The sequence below is a fragment of the Dendrobium catenatum genome, unplaced genomic scaffold (genome assembly GCF_001605985.2).
Source record: "Dendrobium catenatum unplaced genomic scaffold, ASM160598v2 fragScaff_scaffold_1398, whole genome shotgun sequence".
NCBI classification, from domain to species: Eukaryota; Viridiplantae; Streptophyta; class Magnoliopsida; order Asparagales; family Orchidaceae; genus Dendrobium; species Dendrobium catenatum.
The window spans coordinates 1040865-1060708 of record NW_021319860.1 but is presented as its reverse complement, the minus strand read 5'-3'; the positions used below and the strand labels follow the sequence as shown (position 1 = coordinate 1060708).

General features: G+C 35.2%; 1 protein-coding gene across 1 annotated transcript; it reads right to left on the bottom strand.

Moving 5' to 3' along the window:
• Positions 1 to 397: 397 nt before the first annotated feature.
• LOC110097364 (ABC transporter C family member 5) lies at positions 398 to 19495 on the bottom strand (the record flags this gene model as incomplete). The annotated part of the gene is given in 11 exon segments (XM_020823704.2): positions 398 to 950; positions 5946 to 6185; positions 6354 to 6417; positions 6497 to 6802; positions 7462 to 7676; positions 7905 to 8199; positions 14582 to 14746; positions 14878 to 15546; positions 16461 to 16547; positions 16639 to 16959; positions 17049 to 19495. Coding segments are annotated over 11 exon segments (4536 nt in total). The 3' UTR covers positions 398 to 837.
• Between the last annotated feature and the right edge of the window lie 349 nt (positions 19496 to 19844).

Genomic DNA, 19844 nt, shown 5'->3' with positions numbered 1-19844 from the left:
ATGAATACATAAAAATTTGAATACACAATGTAAACCTTAAAGTGAATAATGGCTATTGCCACTTCAAAGTTGCATCAACACTCCCCCTAATTTAAATAATTGTATAAAGAATGAGAAATTTTTCAAAATGATCCTTTGAATATTTATGAAAGATTAAAATAACTCTCAACTATATTAAGGGATCATTTTAATCCCTCAACTTCTTAAAGAACAATAAAAATAATCCTACTATAGAACTATTTTGATTCCTTTTAAAGATCTTCAAGGACCAAAATAATTATTTAATACAATTAAGGATAATTTTGATCACTATAAATACACTATAGATAGATATATGTATATCTCAACACTTCCTCTTCCCTTAAATGTTACCTGCACCATTTAAAAGGGAAATGAATTAGGGGCAAGCAGAACAGAAAACTGCTTTATTTCTTTCTCATTAAACCTCATCATCCAAAACATCTTGAAATACAAAATCTATCAATGAGAACCAATTCTAACCAAAATTTAAAGGAGAAGTTCAATGATGTACACGTCAAAATTAATTCCTATGACCTACTTGTTGGACTCTCCTATTATTTCAACTTCACTTGAAGAATCGGATTCAGCAGTTACGGTTAACTTAACCTGAAAAGAAAGCTTTCAACTCTACCAGGCAGTAAAGTGCCTCTCCATTCATCTTCCTTGAAGGCCTAATAGAACTTCCAATGATCCCTCTTTATTACATTTTGATGACTTCCCATTGTCAACTGTGTTCAACTGTGCAGAGCTCTTGATACAGCCTCAGTTCTTCGTTCATCTTTCAGTTTTCATAATATGTAATAAAGAGGCTCTTGCTCAAGCATCTGGAATGCTGCTTGACCTTATAGAGTATTCAGAGACAAGTTTCATAAACATTGATGTCTTGTCCTCCAAAAGCCTATGTGGGCTGTCAAACTCTGCAACTTTCCCTGATAAATACAAGTCAAAGCAGTAAAATAAAAAATCTTGATGATATGGGTTATGGTTAACTCTATGGTTAATAGAAGATATCGCATCTCTGATAAATTCTGAAGTTCTTGTAGTCTACAATTGAAAAATCAATCGAACAAACATATAAAAGAAATCGTGAAATTTTTATTATCTTCTTACATTATTCTTTTATGGAGAATAATCAAACTAATATCAATTTTCTTTTCTGAATTTTGATTTCTTGATTAACAAATTCTTAAGAACAATCTCATAAAAAGATTTAAATTACATCAATGTTTTAAAGGATTTGTTAATGATGATTACCTTCAAGGCTTCAACTAAGGCCTCATTTGGTTGCCTGTAAGTTCTCCATTTCTAATTTCAATAGGCGAAAAAAAAAAATTATTTTATTGTTTGTTTACGCGACTTTTTCAAAATACCAATTGCTACACCTCCGTATTTTTGTCGATCTGAAAAGAAAAAAAATTCTGCTTATCCGTTGTAATACCTCTGTTTAAGAACGAAAAAACTTCGGGGGGAACCAAACGAGGCCTAAAAATCTAAAACTCTTATATTTCATCAAATCTAAAAATGCTCAATTCCTAACAACAAATCGTTAAGCTATTTTGATTAATTTTATTAAAGAGATAGTAGATTCATACCAACATGAAATTTATTTTTTTCTCATCATAACCACCCACCTCTAGTAATTAAATTGACAATATACATGCTAGTTTTTCTTTGGTTTATTTTATGCTGATATTTTCTCCGTTTTCTAGGGATGTTGAATTCTCCAGATTTCCTCTTGGCAACTCTGCTTTCTACAATTATTGAGGGGACCTAGATGGTGGTTTTTCAGAGCTTTACACAGTGGATTAATTTCCCATGTTTGGGTTCTACACGACAATGTTTTGCTGAAGCTTTGGTTTGTTTGGGAAGTGGTCTTGGAATCTTGTTGGCAGTGATTTGGCGTTGGATTGGCTGCGAGTTATGTTGTCCCTGAAGTTAAAATTGGCCAACAGGGTTATTTAATTGAATGTAAACAGTAGTTAAATAGCTTGGCTGGCGGGTTATATAAGTTATAATAATTCACAGGTTTCCTATTCAGCGGGACATGTGGGCCTCCATTTTCTTCCTGTGCAGATATTGCGCCTGCGAGTGGCTGAAGCTATCCTATCTTGCACAGATTTTTGCAACACTAGGGATTCAGAATGAGGTTTAAATCGCTGTTTTTATATTTTAAATTACCAAAAAGGGAGAAATTTGTGGTTATTGTTGCATGCTAGAATATTCGCGGCGATAGAGAGATAAAATTTAACGTCGAACTTTGTACATAAATTCAACACACACAAAGATGAGAGAGAGTGGTGCAACAATCATAAAAGACAACATAATTTCTATGTGGAAAATCTTAAAAAGGAAAACTACGAGGACTAGCCCAGCTACAATGATCCCACTAGTGTTTGTTGTTGATTACAAAAGATGCCCTTCCTCTAAAAAAGGTGCTGACATAATGTATAAATATACAATATATAAAGCATATTACATGGTTGGAGCTAGAAGAATCTTACGACGTGAGAGTTGTTCTTAAGCATATGTTGACTTGTTCATTTGATTGGTAGGACTGCAGTCAGGCGACGGATGTTAGAGGAGCCGTAGTCAAACGACGGAGGTTGGAGGGACCGTTATTAGGCGACGGAGGTCGGAGGAACCATAGTTGACGGTCAACAAAGGTCGAAGGGACCATTGTTGGGTGACAGTGGTCGGAAGGATCGTAATAGGGTGACTGAGGTTGAATGGACCGTGGTCGGAAGGACCATCTTCGGCAGGCAACAGAGGTCGAAGAGACCGTATTCAGTGGGCGACTGAGGTCAATGGGACTGTTGACAAGCGAAGGAGGTCTGAAAGACAATAGTCGGCAGGAGACGGAGATCATAGGGATCGTAGTCTGGAGTTGAACTTGATATTATATGATACTTTTTATGTCATTCCTATATTTAAAATTATTTTGCTCTTATAATATATGAATTTCAATTCTATTTCATGCAATTTATCACGTATCACTTTTGTCTTGTGCATTGTGCAATTTTTTATATTATATGTATGCCAATTTATTACTTTATAATTCTATAGAATTAACATGTCATCCTTTAGTATATTATTTGAGTATTACATTAAAAATCACTTTTTAACATTTATTTTGATTTAACACATTTTTTTTTAAGGCTTACGCCTTGAGGCTTGCGCCTCGTTTTATGAACAAAAAATGCCTCAATACCCAATTGCACAATTTTAAACCTTGGCTCCAATGAATCAATCAGCTATCCAAATAACCGCCCTTGATCAACCAGTATAGTTTATCTCACTAGCAATGTGTGCACGTGACGAATGCCAAGCACTTGTTCCAATTCCTTGCTTGATTTAGCAAGAAATTCAAGCATAGTCTCGTGTCTACAGCTTGATTTTATACTGCCTACCAATTTTATGGAAATTACAAGAAGCTTGCCAAAGATGACTCCTATAGTTGCAAGACACACAAAAGTTAGGGGATGAATAGCCACCACATCTATTTTTACAAGCATATCTGATGGGGACATCAGATCATCATGGAGAGTTTATCAGAGACGCGGCCGCCGATCTACGACCACGATCGAGTCTTTATATTTTTGAGTTGTTGATGTATTTTTATTTTCATGTGCCTTGTTATTTGCTTATGTGGCATTGTGAGCCGTTGTATTTTATTTTATTTTATTTTATTTAGTTGCTTATGTGTTTTCTTTCCCGTAGTACCCCTCTTATGGGAGTTGTCGTATGTAAGCCCAAAGGGCGTTTGTGTCTTTTGTTTCGAGTCATGTTGTAGGAGGCTATTTAAAGCCCCACTTTATTCTATTTATCATCAAACCAAATAACTGATGTTTGTAATAAAACTACATTACATATTTCAACAAGCTAAAAAGCCCGAAAGTATGCTGTTGTATTGTTATTGTCAAAATCTCAGTCATCCCTTAGCATTTGATCCCACGGTCAGGATGAGAATCCGTGGGAGGCTCACCTGGATCACGCCAATATCCTTCTATATTTGGGTAGCTGAATTAGGAAGGATTATATTGAGGCAATTATGTATCAATTAGAAGTTATTTATTTCTTTATTAAGACATCTTGTATAGATCTATAAATAGGGATAATTTTGTATAATAATTAGAAGGTATTTTTACCTTTTCAAATTTTATGAATTGTAACAATTTTGTTTCCTAATTTGGGTTGGAATTAATTGGGATTAATTTGAAATTCAAATTCACCTAAATTTGAATTCAAATTATTTCCTAAATTAGCTCTTCTATTTTAGGAAAGTTTCTTAATTAACTCAATTTGAATTTCAAATTCAAATTGAATTTAATTGGGTAATTACCTAATATTCCTAGCATATTAAATCTACCTAAATTCCCCTCGATTTTCTCCCTGGCTTCTATTGCCGCCGGCCCCATCTTTGGATTCCAATAGGATTAGTTTCCTAATCCTCCAACCTTTCCAAGAAAATATTTCTTAATTCTATTCTCATTTATTTGGCCGAATTTCCCTTATCCCTGATTTCCTCAATTAATTCCCTAAGCCTAAGAATTGATTCAGGAAATCAAAACCCCAATCCTCTGGTTCCCGCCGCCTCCCCCTTTCTTTCCTTTTGTTTTCCTTTTCTTGCCGCCTCTCTCTTTCGCTACCTCTCCTATCTCATGAAACTCTCTGTTGAGATTTGGGTATAATCAATTCCCAACTGGTTCCACTCCCACATCAGAAGATCTGAGATTTTTCTTCTCAGATTTTGGCTAGAAATCTGAGAAATTTGGAAGGATTTGGATTACTTCTACAAGCATATGAAGAGAACATCTTAGTTCTTGGACCTTGGATATTCGTCATGAGTAGTTGCTATCGCGGAGGATTGCCACGTCTCTTTGAGCAAAGGTTTTTCCTTCTTTCACTTGCATTCAAAGTCTTCTAAATCTAAGTTCTCGTTTGGTTAGATTGTATTCACGAAAGCATACTCCGAATGCTCTTGCTAAGCCTAGTAATTCATAGGTCATTGAGTGTACTTTCTTTGCATCCTAAATCTCATTGTTAGACTAGGGATTAAATTGAAGGCTACTATTTTGCATTGTTTTACTTGTCTTACTTATCTTGAAAACCTCAAAGCTTGGAGCATGTGAATTAGCCTACGCAAATCACATCTTTATTTGTTTTAATTGACGTTGAGAATTGCTAATAATTTTAAGCTAAAATTATTCTAATCAAAGAATTGTGCAATGCTTAAAATGAAGCCATAAGCATGTCACCTAAGTAGTCCTGCATCAATATCACAAAAAAGAATTCTGACTTAATGGTCACCTACCACTGACAGATTTGCCCAAGTTTCCACCAATATGTCACGACCTCGATATTCAACATAGGTTCCTCACTTGGTTTATGTTTTATGGAGTGACTTCTTGTTATTAAGTTTTAACTTGAGGATAAGGTCAATTTGAAAGGTGGGCGATACTAGGGATCTAAAGTGGGTTTATTGTGGGTTAATAGTAAAATAAATATTACAGACATTGAGTTTAGTTAGGTTGTTACGTACTTACTAGGTAGTTATTGAGCTGAGTAGTCTTGTATCCCTATAAATAGTCTTCATTTAGAGGATTTGGGCATGAAGATGAAATGAAAACCCTCAATTGTTTGATATATTCTTCTTCCTCTTCTACCTTCTCTCGATCCTACATTTTCTAGGAGTTGTCGATGTACTACAATCATCGTTTATCATTGTAATGCTTCAAGGGATGTAACAGATAACTTATGCAACCAAGTGGATGAATGCATATTTTAACATGGGATACATGTTATTTCAAAGTTGGAAGGTCCCAAAACAAGTAAATTAAGTTTATATAAAATGAATGTATCCAATTTAAAAATATGATTTATCAAAAATACAATTATATAATTTGGATAGGGAGGATGAAATTTACCATCACTAAGAACCAAAACAAGATCGCTATCGATTACAGTTGGGATGCGATGTGCTATTGTGCAAACCGTGCAATCCTTGAATTCACATCGTATGATCCTCTGAATCAGATTATCGGTTGCAGTATCAACAGAAGCCGTTGCTTCATCAAGAACAAGTATTCGCGCCTGTTTTAATAAAGCTCTTCCTAACGAAACAAGCTGACGCTGCCCTACACTCCAATTCTCTCCATTCTCAAGTACTGCAAGAAAGAAATCAACATAACCCTTGTCAGCAACAAAAGGATGCGCAGAGGCATCAATGCTCTCTAATATACTCCATGTAGTACAACATGTTATGTATTCTCAAAGAATGCATGTATGGTTAAACAAAAATATTTATTTTCATGCACACAAACTTTGAATAGTACCTGGAGAGTCTAATTTTTGTTCCTTTTGGCGGATGACCTCACCAAGTTGACACTTGTCCAATGCCTGGAAAACAATGACATTAGTTCAAGAAAATCACAAATTTATATATGTTTAATTAAATGAGCTAGGATTTTTGTTTTACCTGCCAAATTTCATAATCAGAGTGCTCTTCAAGTGGATCAAGATTGCCCCTAATTGTACCTTCAAACAAGGTAGGATCTTGTGGAATGATACCAAGACGGCTACGAAGATCATGAAGGCCAATAGTAGAGATGTCTATATCATCAATGACTATCTTTCCATGTACCGGTTCAACCAAGCGGAAAAGTGCCTGTATAAGGGTAGATTTACCGCTTCCCGTACGCCCAACAATGCCTATTTTTTTACCACCAGGAAACACGCAAGTTACACCATGGAGAACTATTGGCAAGCTCTCCTTGTAACGAACCTTTCAAAGAGTAAAGATGAATAAATTTAGCTAAACATCATTATCTACAAACAGATAGAGGAAAAGATGAACTAAAGATGATGACAAGTGGTGTTAGTTTTAACTACATGAAAAATTTTAACTGCTATCAAATATAAAGTTACAGTAGTAAAGATCCAGATGAAGGTTGAGTGTTTACAAAGGGAACTTATGAATAATGACTACAATCTAAGTCAGTAATTTTTAAGAAACCAAATTTTATTTTAAACAGAAATAAAGTAAATAGCAACTGTCATCAAAGATTTATTGGATGACACATTTCAAATAAGGCTTCGTTTGGTTATTCGGTACTTTTATAAAAGGCATTTTTAAGAAACATTGGTTCAGAAAAAGTAGTTTTCTAACGGAGAAAGCATATATAAAAAACTTTCTCAAAACAGCAAAAAAATGAACAAAATAGTGTTATTGGGAACGTGGTTTGAGGAACCAAACAATAAAGAAGAAATAACTTCACCGTTTTAAAAAGGAATAAGCACAAAAAACGCCCAATCAAATTAGGCCTAAGAATGGTCACTTATATTAGTTAGAGGGATTAAAGGAACAATAATAAATCAAACACATTTAAGGCTTAAACAGCAATTATGGAAAGTAATAGCACAGAGAAAATGGCAGTTGCACACCTGGAGGTCTAGTAGTTCAATCTTCCCGTTCACAGGCCACGAAGGTGGAGGTCTAGAATTATCAATAATAGTTGGAGCTTCACTAGGAATTTGGCAGTACTGGTGTATGCGCTCTATAGAAATAATCTTATTTTCAAGTTTACAAAAGCTCAATATCCACCGGGACAAGCGGGCATTTAAATTAAGACCGTATGTTACAGCTAGGCCCGCCATACCTAAGATATGAAAAAGCATATTTCATTAACAAAAAAAGGTTCACATTTCACAATAATATCACGTATAAACATGAAATTCTTAAACCTTTAAAATGTGTCTGGGACAATACTGGTGGAATGTTTAAGTATAAATTCTAAAAAGTACATTTTAAATCAGCTTTCGTACATCTAATAGTGATTTTTGGAAAGGAAGCTACAATAAGTTGCCAGAATTTAGAGAATGCGTACTTGGATCAATACTTCCATGTGGGAAACTAACAAGAAGTGTCATGCAGAAAGCAAATACAAAAGTAGATAGCAATTCCATACGCAAGCATAGCCATTCAATTGCTGCAAGACTGCAAAAGAAAGGGCGTGAAAAGCAATCAAGAAGGTACAGGTTCCTTTTGATGAATCTCTTTTCTTGTCCAAATCCTCTAATAGTTGAAGCGCCAGCAATAGATTCCCCAAAAATATTGATAATTGGAGACTTCTGGATACTGACAATACGCACAAGCTCTCTTGATGAAGCCATATAATACTTCTGTTGAAAGCAAAATTTCAATGTTAAAACCTTACAACAAATTTCTACTCTTTGATGTTTATTAATGACAAAAAAAAAAAAAGATGTACTGATGAGCATGCTGCTATTCTTCACAAATAGCAAAATCAAATGCTTAGAATACCTAGGAATGTAAGCTAACGTAATTGAACGACAATCACTTCTGATATTTCAGTAATCAGGCAGATTTCGCAAGATGTGAGAAATGATTAAAATTCAAGGTTTATAGTTTGCACGTTATATTTAATATTTATCATATATTAGGCAGATTTCGCAAAAAAAAAAAATATATATATATATATATATATATATATATATCTTTTAAGTCTTCATGATATTTTCTTCTTTATCACTAATCTATTTTAAACACAAATGCTGATGAACTCTAGAATTTATATCCACATCTATATCCCCAGTCTTCTATATAATTGATCCAAGAGAGTTAAACCAATTAAACCGTTTTAAATTCAACTAAAATTTACTAGCAATTATTAATAGCACCTCAATAAAATTACATATGATATACTTGACATTTTATTTAATAATCTTAAACAATTTATTTTCTAAATATTTTCTCCATTATGCTCAGGTGGATGAGTAGCTTTACTCTTAGAGATAGAATGTGAAACGAGCATATACATGGAAAGGTTGGAGTAGTTCCAATGGCAGATAAGATTAGAGAGAGTCACCTTGGATGGTTTGGTCAATAAAATGTCGGTGGCTTTCTAATAACCCAGTTAGGAGAGTAGATATATTAGATTTGGCATATGTTAAGAGAGGTAGGAGTAGACCTAAAAAGACTTAGTTAGAAAATATTAGAAATGACCTTTTTTATTAGATTTAAATGAGAATTTGATTCTTAACATGACACAATAGAGGAAAAGAATTCATGAAGCACATAGTGGCATATACGCTTGATGTTGTTCTTGTAGTATTATAATTTTTCACTTATTTCAATAGTTGATTATATCATCTCTAAAAAAACATACATCAAATCACCCAACTTTGAACATTATTTATAAGCATTGACAGGCCCAATATAAAGAGAACTTTCTATTCACCTTAAAATTATTGTCCATACTAGTCAATGCTTCATCATATATCATAATATGGTTAATAATTTCACATAAAACTCAAAATATGGTCAAAGCTTGATCAAGTTTTGAGTTAATTCAAATCGAATATGATATATTTCAAGCCCAATTACGAGCATCTCAAATAAAACTTTCTTTCAAAACAACTATGTTGGATATGGCTTCACTCAAAATGAGATTTGAGCCAACTCAAAATTATGACAACAAAAATTTACGTCACAAAGAAAAAAAAATTATCAATGGAGTAGGCTCTGAGGAATCTTTTACGTTCATCATTGGAGTTCTCATTTGTCTCAAAATACTCATCATCATATGTTAAAACTTCACATTCAAAAATAACCATCATTTTGGTGATATCAATGATGAAATGATGAATGGATGCAAGCAAACTCGACTATTCTATCGAATCCAATCAAGCAATTGAGTGGAGTTATCCAACTAAATCAAGTTGCAACGACAGCACCCACACCACAAATCGTGTAAATCAACACTAAGTCAACCCAATGTAATGATAGTAGGTTATCATAGTGCACCAAGAGGAATCCAAGAAAACGAGACATAATCCAAGAGGAAAAATATAAGAGATAATGAGGATGTTAATATTGTTGATACATGAGTATTTGGTTATAATGAAAAAGTTACAATCGACCATATATGGAGTTTTATTAAAATATATTAAATACGAAAGACAACTAGGCCGACAATTACTAAGTACTATTCTCATCATCTCCTCTAAGGTCTCTCCTCATACCCTTATCATCTCTACTTGCCTCGTCCAAATGGACGACTAAGTATCTAACGATAACTTAAAAATGGGGAATAACATAATTGAGGGGAAAACAACTTAACACGTCAAACAAAGATATTGGAAATCTATTCAATTTACTCAAACTCTAGTTTACAACAACAATTCAAAATGATATAGCAGGGACAAATCCTTAGATAAAGAGAAAAAATGCATTCCTGGAAGTACAAAAGAGTTCTTTTGTTTTAATGGCACATTCATTTAATCATTACTTCTTTCTTGCATCCAACCAAGATCACAATGCACGATAGGGTGTCAAGAACACACAACATGGGCATGTCATTAATGTCAACGATCTTCACACAAATGGTCTGCTTGTTATGTTATTGATCAAATAACTCAACATAAATCACATTATATCTTATCAATCACATGTCGACATTCTCCCTAGTAAGGCCTACTCCACACCTCCCCCTTCTACTTCTCAGATTCTTTTACATTTCCACCCAAATATTCATGTAGAGATCAATGGATCAAGTATGTATAAAAAGTGATAAGCCGTATTTGACAACAAGTGTTAAATCTAAAAGCATGCATGTCCAAGATAAGAAAAATCAAGGAAATGAAGGAACATTTACTGAGGATGAATTAAAAGATCCATAGCCTAAGTAAAGGCATAAGAAAATGATGAATCCTTCAACTCGGGCTCTAATGATTTTCTCTCATACTTGCAAGAGCTCCTACTAGTTTCCTAAAGTGCTTCTCACACCCTCTGTACAAGGGACTTCCTAGTTTTATAGGTGGAAAAAAAGCAAAGGGTTCATTGGCAGTTTTCGACAATCGACACTAAGAAATTAGAGAGAAATAGAAGATAGCTTTTGTCGTGCATGACACATAGCGAACTCTATTTGAGTGCTTCCCAACTATTATGGACAAATTCTACTCTCCTTTAATTCAAGCACAACACCTCTTCATCCTCTTCTGCAATTCTTCTTTTTTTCCCTCTATTGTCAATTTGTTTACTTGCATTTGAAACAACGGCAGAGACAAAAAATTTTATTAATGGTGGCAAAATTTGATGATTTTTTAATTATTCTCAATAATTTTTGGGTGCTTTTTTTTACTTTCTATTTATTAGTTCATAGTGCAGTAATAATTTTATTTAAAAAAAAATATTAATATTTATTTTTTAATAATTTATTTAATTCTATATTTTATTAGTTGTATTAAACACAAATCTATAATTACTTTATTTCACTTTAAATATTTAAGTATTAATTTTATTAAAAATTATATATAGGTTTGGGGAATTTTAAATGGTTAAGTGTTGCGGGCTTTTATTCTTGTTTATTTCTGTTAATGGGCCAGCAGAGCCCATGCCCCCAAGATCCCCAAAGTAGATCCACCCTTGTTTGAAGATCTAATAATCATACATGTTAAGCATATCCATATATGACACATATTATGTCTTATTATTTTCTGTAAATAATGGAACCGTCATAGGAGGCACCATCTAAATAGTACTGATTAAGATACTTCCATTTTCTTTTCCATTTCATGCGTACAGGAACATTGCATCCCCAAATAGTACTATAAAAGGGTGTACTTCATCAGTATATATGCATATGCAATTATTATATGTGAATCATTTTATTTGTATTTTTCAATATCATTTCATATCTTTATATCATGACCATTATATAACTTGTGCTAAATGATTGTTATATAGTAAAAAATTCATATCATTCACTTCAACATGAACAATTGTCTATAATAGAGATAAATCATAAATAATGTGTAATAACAATTTATAAGTAATTATCAATAATAAATGATGCATATGATTTAAAAGAAACAAAGTCATTACTATAAATTAGAGATCTTAAAGCTCACCTCACTTTCAAAAGTTCTATCATACTTTTTTTATTCCTTAAACACCACCATTTTTATTTTAAAACCTATATCAACATATGATCTCATTATTTGATGATATTTAACTATTTAAGTATATAAATTTATATTTTACGAATAATATTAATTTAATACCTAACATTTCATTAACAAAATTCTATTAGCACTTTAATTTATTGATTTACTTTTAAAATATTTATAGCATTAAAATTAATCTAAACTATAATATATATATATATATTTAAAAGGTACATTTTTATAATTTTAAATTTCTCCTTTCTTACACAAATAATTATTTTAACATTGACATTTAATGTTTCTCTTATTTTAAATCTACCTAAATAACAAATAACCTTGCGCTTATATATTTATTTTTCACTTAGAACCTATATAAGTATTTTATAAATCAACTTTGGTAATTTATGAATATAAACTATTCTTAAGATAATACTTAAATTATATTTAAAATTTTAGATTTATTATCATAAATTATATAGAACTATCCTAAAAAGTTGATAACCATATTCTAGGGTATGTGTGTATTAGAAATGTTATAAATAAGCCAAATTTCTTATCTTTCCTCAAACTCGCTCGTGCCATAGCCTCTCTCTCTCTCTCTCTCTCTCTCTCTCTCTCTCTCTCATCAAGTTCGTCTCTTCCCTTCCCATTGCCACAGGCCGCTTGATCCCTAATTAATGGCCCGCTCGTCGGTTTTATCTCCCATAATCATACTATCTCTTTTTCTCTCTCTCGGTCTATCCTCGTCTCCCTCTCATCTCTCGGCGATTTAAAGGGATGAAATCCCTTGTCTTTCTCAAAGAGAAACTAACGCAATTGCTTCATTCGAACCGACCTTTCCTTTGTCTTCCTTAACTCAAAAATATGAAACTAATGGAACCCACCCGTTCCTTCATCTTCCTCGATAGCAAATGATAGAATCACCTTGGTTCAGGATATTGCACTTGAGCAACTCAAAATAAAAATTTCATTTGTCATCACCCTTAAATCTTAAATTAATGCACTTATTAAATTTGGGTCGACTCAAAACTAATTTAAGCTAACAAAATAGCATTTTATTCCTATAGGGTTAATTTTGAGTTGACTTAGAATCAACTATTTTTTAGACAAGTTGACTCGACTAAATAAATTCCAATTTCAAATCGAGTTCAAATTGTGTTGAAGACATTCATTTCAAGTTTGCGTTTAATCAGCCTAACTCAAAAACGAGCTGATGCCAACCCATATCTTAGTAACTTCAGCCTACTGAACTTCAAAAGCAGACAAATATAATTGGCAATTGGCCACATATCTGTTAATTTGATTTATAAAGGATCCTTTGTGCTAGGTAGGATCACTGTAACAGAAAAAACATCCATCATAAATTACCAAGTATTCAAATTCATAGTAGGTTGTATGGCTAAGGCATAAATTATCAGAGTTACTATGGCCAAAATTTATTTGATTTCAGTCAAATATCTCATTTCAAGCTTCATGAATTTCTGCTATTACAGGAAGGAAACACTCTCTTAGTTATCTATTTTTTCCACCTGCAATCCTAGTTCAGTAATCCAAATCATGGTTGTATAGCCTACACGGATATTCCAAATTAAGTTTAAGCGGAATATTGCATCTATGCCACAAGAACCACTATCCAGATAAGAATGCATTTGTCTGTTCAAAATAACACGGCTAAAAAACAAGGGAATACGGCGCCGATAAAGGTCGTATATCGATTTACAGTTCCTTGCTAACCAAAGACTGTATATAAGTAAGGCACAAGGAAAACACTAACTCGAATTGCCCATGTTTTTCCTATGTAACCTATGGCATCTCACGCCACATGAAAGCCAAAATAATAGGAAGGTGGTTTTGGTATTGAGTGAGATACTTTTCAATACAAGAGGACAACAAAATTATCAAAAAAGGTAAAATCAAGTATTAAACCAGGATGACTATTCAAAATATATCCAAATAACCTTCAAATTATTCATGCTGAATAATTTTGTTAACAAAAAGGTATAAATGTCCTGTTGTTGGTAGTAATGAATAATGTTTCAATTATGTATACCCAGATAAGTGGAAAAGCCCGAATGTTAATCATAATTTAAATATGAATGCCATCCATTATCGATTAATAAGAGGACTGGAATTGTTTCTTTCTGGCAAGGTACGAAGAAGAGCCAAAAAGCAAACGGAATTATGTTGATTGCTAGATTATGAGAAATTGAGAATACAGACTATTAAAGAGAAAATGGAACTGATGGTGGATGTACAGCTCTTCCTTTATTTATTAACCCATTATATGAAACTTCAATTCATTATATTCATTTCTCAAATCTTTAAATGGTTAGACAATATATTGTTAAGTATATCTTTGTGACCATTTACTTGTGTTCGAAGTATTCGTTATTTTCACTTGATGATACCGTAAGTTTTGAAAGCTCATAAAAAAACAATTTTCTTGCCACATAAAAATACAAGCCTACCAAATTAAATACTAAACTCCAGAAGCAGAGGACTGAAACATTTAGACACTAGCATCCTTCCTTCAGATTCATGAAAGATGACTTACCACATAATTCTATCGAAAAGAAGAAAAATCAAAGTTGATTACCTGCATCCACAAGCAAATGATGGTCATTGGAATTAGAAGGAGCAAAACCTGCCATGTAACCTTAGACATCACACCAACTATACCAAGAAGTTGAATTGTGGTTGACGCAAACCCACCAAGTCTGAATGGAATATCAAGATCAACAACACTTTGATCTATTGAAACCTGATAATTCATAAAGTTGGATAGATAAAAAATTCAAAAAAATAAAAGGAAAAAAGCATTCATCCCAAAAGGAACTAGAAAAAGTGACCAAGACCAAATATCAAAAAGGCCATAGGGCTACAACTACTTACACGATTCAAAATTCTCCCCGTTGGGGTGGAATCATAAAATGACATAGGAGCCCGAAAAATAGTTCTCAACATCTTCATAAACAACTTTTGTGCAGCTGCTAGGCCAAAAGTAGCCACAAGAACTGCTCGAAAAAAGACAAACCAAGAGCTTCCAAAAGCAAGTGCCATGTAAACCACGAGAAGAAATGTACTAGTCATCTTTGGCTTATCACCATGTGTTTGGGGATTTGCCCAAGCCATCCACCAGTTACTAGCGATCTGCAAAACCTGAAATGTCGTCTGCGACAAAATAATCAAAGGTATTAGTGCTCCTTTATATGCTGCAGCCATGTATGACAAGTACACCTTCAAACTAATTTTTCCCCTTTCTCGCTCTTCTTCTTGAACAAGCTGCTTTTTTCTGCTGCGTTTAGATTTCTTTTTTTCCTTTATAACATTTCTCTCGGATGGAGACTCCTTTACTAGTGCTTCAGTTCCCATGCCATCAGCATTGCTTACACTTGATGCTGATCTTCTGCCAAGCATTGATACATCCTCCAACATGCATTCTGGGATATCCATTGCTTCAATTGCTTCATGATGAGCTGAAACCAATGCATTGAAGTCAGTTCCAGCTTTTAGAAGATCATCATATTTTCCAGCCTGTATTATGCGACCCTCTTTAAGTACCTGCATAAAATGGATTGACAAGGTCAATGGAGAAATAAGTACAAGACCATGTACTTCATAAACAGAAAACAGTTCCTAGGAAGTTTTTTTGGTCAACTCACTTTTTACTCCATATAGTTTGGCTATGGTTCCACTTTGATCCCTATAATTCCACTTGTCCCAATCAAATCTCTATAGTTTAAAAAGCTAAAATCGCATCCAAAATTCAAATGACATTATGAAGAATACCAAATTCCTTCCAAACAAATCAGCAAAAATCTAATATGTTATGTGAGAATTTTTGCTGGGTTTAAGTTAGGCGTTGGGTCTAACTGACAAGTTATCTTTTGGCCATTTCATTTGGACAGAATAAGATTTCCTCGGTTATATCATTTTGAGCCCTGGATATGGTTATAATGATTTAAAGTACAATGGTTTGATAAGGACAATTGAAACTGTAGAAGCAAAACTGAAACTAGAGCCAAGCTGTAGGGATTAAAAGTGGCTTACCCAACTTTTTTGCAATGGATCCACATCTTTCCGCAATATTATTGAAACAAGAGTCAATCATAATAAAGTTATACGTTTAACAAAAATTAAAAGGCTTGCTGCTCGTGCTAGACAAGTTGGAAGCAATAAGGATACAGCCAATTTATAATAATAATCAGTGAAATATGGTGAGAAAAAATATTTATCCACATGCAATAACATAATTTGGAGTATGAAAAAAAAAAACCAAGCCTGGCATAATAAATTCAACCAAGTACAAACAATGAAAAAAAAATTAGTTAAAAAGTCATACATATTATATATCTGATTGTCTCCATGAAAGACTCGTTTAAAGACAATCTTAAAACAAACCAAATATTTTAGGAACTTGCCCAAATTGACAACCACAAAAAAGCTCCTAGTTAAAACAGTAAAGGCCCACACACCAGTATCAAATCAGCAGCTGGAAGAAATTCAACTTGATGGGTGACAAATACCACGGTCTTGCTGGCCAGGGCAGATAAAATATAGTCCTACAATCCATGATACACATCATTCAGAATCAAATAATTTTTATAAGTAATATAGTTTTGTAGGGCTCAAGTGGAGAAACAATTTGCAAACCTTGAACAAATCGCTCCCAGTATGAGCATCAACTGCACTAAATGGGTCATCGAGTAAATAAATGTCAGCATCCTGATAGAGCGCTCGAGCAAGTTGAACCCTCTGTTTCTGGCCACCACTTAAGTTTATCCCTCTATCACCAATTATTGTTTGATCTCCATGGGAAAATAGCTCCAGATCCCTTTTTAGTGAGCAAGCATTAATAACATTCTTGTACCTTTGCTTGTCCATTGGGCTCCCAAATAGGATGTTTTCCTCGATATTTCCTGACTGTATCCAAGCTGACTGAGAAACATAAGCCGCAGAGCCACTTATCTTAACCTGAGAAAGATATATCAAACAGCATTGACAAAATCGTTAACATCTATGGAGAAGAGATAGAATAAAATAAACATTAACAAATCACTTACTTCACCGGAAAGTTTGGGTATTTCCCCCAGGATACAAGAGAGGAAGCTCGACTTCCCAGAACCTACCACACCACAGACTGCCACACGCTTCCCCTTCTCCACTACCAATTGTATTGATGAAAGTGTAGGTTGAGAAGAACTAGGGTCCCAACAAAATTCTCCATCTCTAATCTCAATGGCTGTGCTTCCAAGCCCACTAGGAATAACAATCGTGGCATCAAATTGCAACTCCTCCTCTTGCAAAAAACCTGCTATTCGATCAACAGACACTTTTGTCTGGGCGATCATTGAAACCAAATCTGGAAAGTTTCTTAGAGGCTCCTGGAGAATCCGAAAGGTGGCCAGTGCAGAGAGCACACCACCAGCAGTGAGCTGACCACCTAGCAATATGCAAGTAGCAAATGTCACAACAGACACAAAAATGGGGGATCCCCAGAAGATAAAAGTGATAAAAGCCTGAGAATACAAGGCTTTCCGGAGCCAACTAAACTCCACATTTCTCATCTCTTCTAACTTCAATCTATAGCGATCCTCCCAAGCTTGAAGCTTCAGGATTCTCATGTTTCTCAAGCATTCTGAGGTTGTCCTCATTCGATCATCCTTGGCAGCCATGAGATTATCTTGATATTCCTCTTGCATCTTTGCAAGAGGAATGGTGATAGCAATGGACACAATAGTTGCCACAAGTGTTGCCACCGAAGCAATTCCAACATTCTTGTATAAAATAGCCAGAGCAAGAACGATTTGCAAGGGAAGCATCCATATGTCATGAAGATACCACGAGTAGTCACCTACCCTTTGTACATCCACCGCCATATAATTAACAATCTCCCCAATGGTGTGACTCTGTCGTGCTGTGCTTGATAACCTTAGTCCTTTCCTATAAACCAGCGCTGTCAAAGCCGATCTAACATGCATGCCTAATATATCTACTCCTAAATACCATTGTCTGGTCGTAACTGTCTCTAGCAACTTTGCCACAAAAAATACTGATGCCAGGACGTAACCTTCATGAGGAAAAGCCACATCTCCACTCAAGTAATCAACGAAATATCTTATCATATATGGTCCAACATAAGATACCAATGTGTTTAATCCAGCAAAGATGGCATTCACCGTTGCTTCTTTCCAAAACGAATGAAGAATCGCCAATGCCAAGGAGGGCTGCTTTGAAGGGTTCTCAGCTTTCAATCTCTCCCAATTTGAATTCAAGACCTTATATGAAGTTTTGGATCTGTCTTTATGAGCCAGCAATGGCACATCCCTCAGCTCAAGGGGCCTCTTGGCACCTATAGAGAGTAGAGGGTTGAGCCAAGACAGGGTTGCAAGGCTGAAAAACCCTGCTTCACTGTAGGGGGTGACCTTGAGGCAACCAGCTTCCTCTTCCTCAGCAAGTAGAGGCTCATGAAGATCAGAATTTCTCCTGTACACATCTATGCCAGAAATTCCACGGATGGAGGCAATGGAAAGGAAGGTAAGAGCAGGAGCAGCAGCATAATTCGCCACCACATGAGAGCTTAAGTGAGCGCACTTATCAAAAAACCCTCTGGTATCAACATATCCAATATAAAGACAAAGGCAGAACGACACAGGCCACCAAAGCCTAACCAGAAAGGGAAACTTTATCGAGACCTTAAACCTACTTCGTAATGCCGAGAATATTACAGCAAGCCAAGCGATTGCCTCAACGCAGGGTAAGTAAAATACGGAATAATCTTCGAATCCGAAGCGAAAAATACGTTGTGTTTCATAGCCGAGAACTATTATCTGGAGGAAGAGGAGGTAGAGGGTGCAAGAAATAGCGACCTTGAACCAACATCGGACGATAACGATCACCGGATCTCTAACGGCACCACCAGAGTCGGCGCGAGCCTGGACGAGATTACCATCATCATCCTTGAACGGGATCACCCGAGACAAGACACGGTAGAAGACGCGGGTTGTGGAGGACAAGAATAGGAGGAGGAGAAGCAAGAGGTTTGCAGCGAAGGAGAGCTTCTCCGGCAAGGGTAGGGCTTCAAAGGAACTGAGAAGAGAGGGGCCGAGGAAGAGCAAACCCATTTTCCCGCCAGGAGATCGGAGCCGGATTGAAGATACTGGAATTGAGCAACAGATTTCGGAGAATATCTAGCCAGTTCACGGGTTTCAGCTACGGGCATTGCACCGCGAGAGGTTTTTTACCCTTCGGATAAGCAGAAACAACACGGAGAGAGAGAGAAAGAGGACGGCAACAGCTAGCAGCGACTAGAGCGGCGAAGGACACATTGCAGAACCAAACAAAAATGGCACGTCTTCCACCCCTTGATAGATAGAAATCACTCTCACGAAGACGACAAGGGTGTGAAAAGTCAGAAACCGAGAAAAGCTTCAACGCTACCAACCTCCTCCGTGTCCTTCCGCTCAGCTTTCCCTGTCAGCAGACTCCCTTCCAACAGAGAGAGAGAGAGAGAGAGAGAGAGAGAGGGTAATGGGGGGGTGGGGGATGGGGAGGAAGAGAGCCGTGGGACGTGTAAAGAGCGAAGAAAAAGAGGAAAAAAAGATCAAATTGGTTTTGTTCTCTTTCTCCTCTTTGTCCGTCTACTTCTCCGTTCACAAGAGTGATTGCTCCCAAGCTCCCTGAGTTTTCTTCTCTCGCTTCATGGGTCGATACAGAATTCGGAATAAAATTAGTTGCAGAGTTGGATTCAGGCTTTGAAGGAGGTGGCGCTGCTCAGATTATTGGTTAATTGAAAAAAGACGGAGAGATTCCTAAAAAAAATAAATAGACAAATAACTGAGTCCAAGTGTACAACCAGC